The sequence below is a fragment of the Aplysia californica genome, unplaced genomic scaffold, assembly GCF_000002075.1.
Source record: "Aplysia californica isolate F4 #8 unplaced genomic scaffold, AplCal3.0 scaffold00157, whole genome shotgun sequence".
In the NCBI taxonomy this organism is placed as follows: Eukaryota; Metazoa; Mollusca; class Gastropoda; order Aplysiida; family Aplysiidae; genus Aplysia; species Aplysia californica.
Genome location: NW_004797427.1, coordinates 813300 through 816225, shown reverse-complemented (window position 1 = coordinate 816225; position 2926 = coordinate 813300). Strand labels below are relative to the sequence as shown.

At 46.2% G+C, this 2926-nt stretch overlaps 1 protein-coding gene across 1 annotated transcript in view; it reads right to left on the bottom strand.

Moving 5' to 3' along the window:
- Positions 1-2926, bottom strand: part of LOC101853160 (splicing factor YJU2) — a 16464-nt gene that overhangs the window by 7379 nt on the left and 6159 nt on the right. The window contains exon 2 of the mRNA XM_005097556.3: positions 481-581. Within this exon, the coding sequence (XP_005097613.1) occupies positions 481-581 (101 nt within the window). The remainder of the gene's footprint in view (positions 1-480; positions 582-2926) is intronic.

Here is a 2926-nt window from a genome sequence, read left to right as displayed (position 1 = left end):
GGGGGGTAATTTTATGTAAGTGTTTTACGGCGCTCGCAACACGAGGAAATTTTGAATTTTGCCCGGATGGCAGCCGAAGCCTACTCTTATCAATCTAAAACCACCAAGGGATCTTTAAAGTGTGCAACTTGCACACGGGACCTCCAAGATTTTTTCGCCCTTGTCCCAGAAGGCAGGTGTAGATCTTTCCTACCAGAAGATCAGGGGTGTGGCTGAAAGACAGCAGTAAGAAGGAGCCAAAGAGTAGCAGTAGAAAGGCTGCAGAAAGAGTCAAAAGCCCAGAGGAGGGGGCAAAGGAGGTGACAGGGTGGGGTCAGAAAGTGAAGACGAAAGCAGACGACAGAACATTGATAGAAGAGAGAAAAGAGATGAAAGGAGATAATTTTAGAGTAAAAAATTTTTCAGGGACTTTTGAATGAGAGGCAAACACCTTAACCTCAGGCCACGAGAGCCCCCTTCTACTTTAACTTTAAAAATTACCTCATGTTGAAGGGGGCCATGATTCGGATGCTAAAAGTTCTGTTTCTTGGCTGTTTCAGCTTTGGGATCTTCGAAGGGTCAAATTCCGGGGGATAGTATTTCTGGAAAAAAAATAAAGTTAAGTCAAAGCATGATTGAGTTTTGAGTTTGCGTGTAAAGAGAAGCACATTGACACTGTACACTGTCATTTAGTGCAAGGAAGAAGCAAGACAGAGAGACAGAAACAACAGAGGTAAAGAAAAGAGGCTACAAGGGGCCCTTAAACAACGTCTACAAGCGACTGACTTGATTGAAAATAAGCTTGCTGATGCTTTGAGCAAGGAGTTATAATTAATTATATATATATATATAAAAAGCAACTCGATCACCAGGTAAGTAACTTTACTTTTACTGAGGTTCATCTTCATAAATGAGCCCTTCTGACATGAGATGATATCAGTATGTCATGAAGCAGGCAGGTCACTTAGTACCACAGATTATCCCGGACTGCCAGGGACTGCCCATTGATGGTACTCCCAGAGTACACCAGACACTGCAAATGAGAGAGACCCACAATACAGCCACCGCATCACACCGGGGTTGCCACAGGGATCATCACTCTCACCAGTGTTATTCAACATATTATACACAGTTGGAATCACTTCTGGACAACTGGAAGGCCCAGGGCGTGTGTTGAGTGTGGTGGATGATGTTCTTGTATACAGATAGGGTAAGGACCGGCAAGAAACAGATAACGCCATGCAACAGGAGCTGGATCGAATTGAGCAGGACCGAATTAGGCAATGGTGTGTAGACCACAACGGCAAACTCCACCCCGACAAGGCCTGTGTGCTGTGGTGCTCGATGAACAACAACGTGGTGAAAGCAGAGGTGCCCACAGTCACCATCAACGACAGGGTCCTGAAGCGTGTGCACTCACTGAGGTATCTAGGTATTACCTTTGACATATATCACTCTCAGGTAAATATCACATAACCAGAATCATCACAAAAGCCAGAAAAGGTCTGACTGCACTGAAAACCATGGGGCGTAGCAGAATGCCACAGAGAACTTTAGACATACTATACCAGACTCTTGAGCTGTCCGTGATAGACTATGGCCTTGGTCTCCTCACCTTGTCAACGTCACAGCTGAAATGCCTTGAAAGAATTCAGAACGAAGGTATGCGGACTGTTTTCGGGTGCGCATGAGACACATCCTGCGAGGATATCATTATCTCCTGGACCTCCCAGCCATGGTAGAACGTCACAAGATTGCTCAGGTGAAAGCGTATTTGAGAGTCAGCGCCGATGATCAGCACCCACTGCATGATAAAGTGGGAAGATAACTGTACGCACGCGTCTGCTTAGAGGGACTGAATGGATGAATGAGGCAGCGACGACTTTGATTAAATGCTATGAAGGGGTCAGTGTCACTGACACACCTGGGCAGTATACTCAAGTGGTAGCAACCTTCAGCAGAGAATGTCGTGAGTGGCCAGAGGGAGCAGCCAATGCCGAGGTAGAGATGCTGATAGAGGAGAACATTGAACAGGGCGACGTAGTCATCTTCACAGATGGATCAGTACAGTGTGATGTCAAATCTGGATGGGCTTTCAGCGCCCGTGTAAAGGGGGTGATACAGAGAGAGCTGTCAGGCGGCACTAGTATAACCACGTCCAGCATGTGCATGGAGTTGAAAGCCATCACAGAAGACCTTAACTGGATTAAGACGATGGAGCATTAGTCTGCAATCCTCGTCACCGACCTGATGAGTTCCCAGACTGGCGAGAGGCAATACAAAAAATACAAAGCAGCAGACTCACAAGGATTGTATGGATCTATAACCCTGGTCATGCAGGAGTTCAAGGCAATGAACGTGCTGACAAGCTAGCTGGCCAGGCGGAGATTGGCTGCACCATGCAATTAGACCAACCAACAGTGATGGCAGCATTGACAGTATAGTTCAACGACCACAGAGAGGTTGAAGGCACCACTTCACAAACAATGGATAGACTTAGGGAAGCTGGAGTTTCTAGAGGGTTGGGGAGAGACAACAACCTGCATGGAAAAGCCAGAAGAATATCCAACCAGCTGTTACCTGGCACGATCAGCAGGCAAATCCTTTCATGGATCCTGGAGAGGAGGGAGGAGTAGCTATGGCATTGTGCCACCTGCAAAGATGCGTATTTTCCAACCAAGTAAGTAAGTAAGGGACCGGCACATCTTGTCAATGAACACAACTTAAGGGTAGTTCTGGTGGAGTACATGGTAACGTGAAAGGGTGCTCAGCCACCACATGTAGTAGTAGCAGTATAAGGTTTTACGGCGCTCGCAACTGCTAAGGTCATATGAGCGCGCGAAACACAAGTTGTTCACCTCTGCGAAAGTTCACTTCACGACTGGTAACTAGTTTACTTTAAAATGCTAAAAAGTTAAAATATTCAAATTCGGTGTAAATACATTTG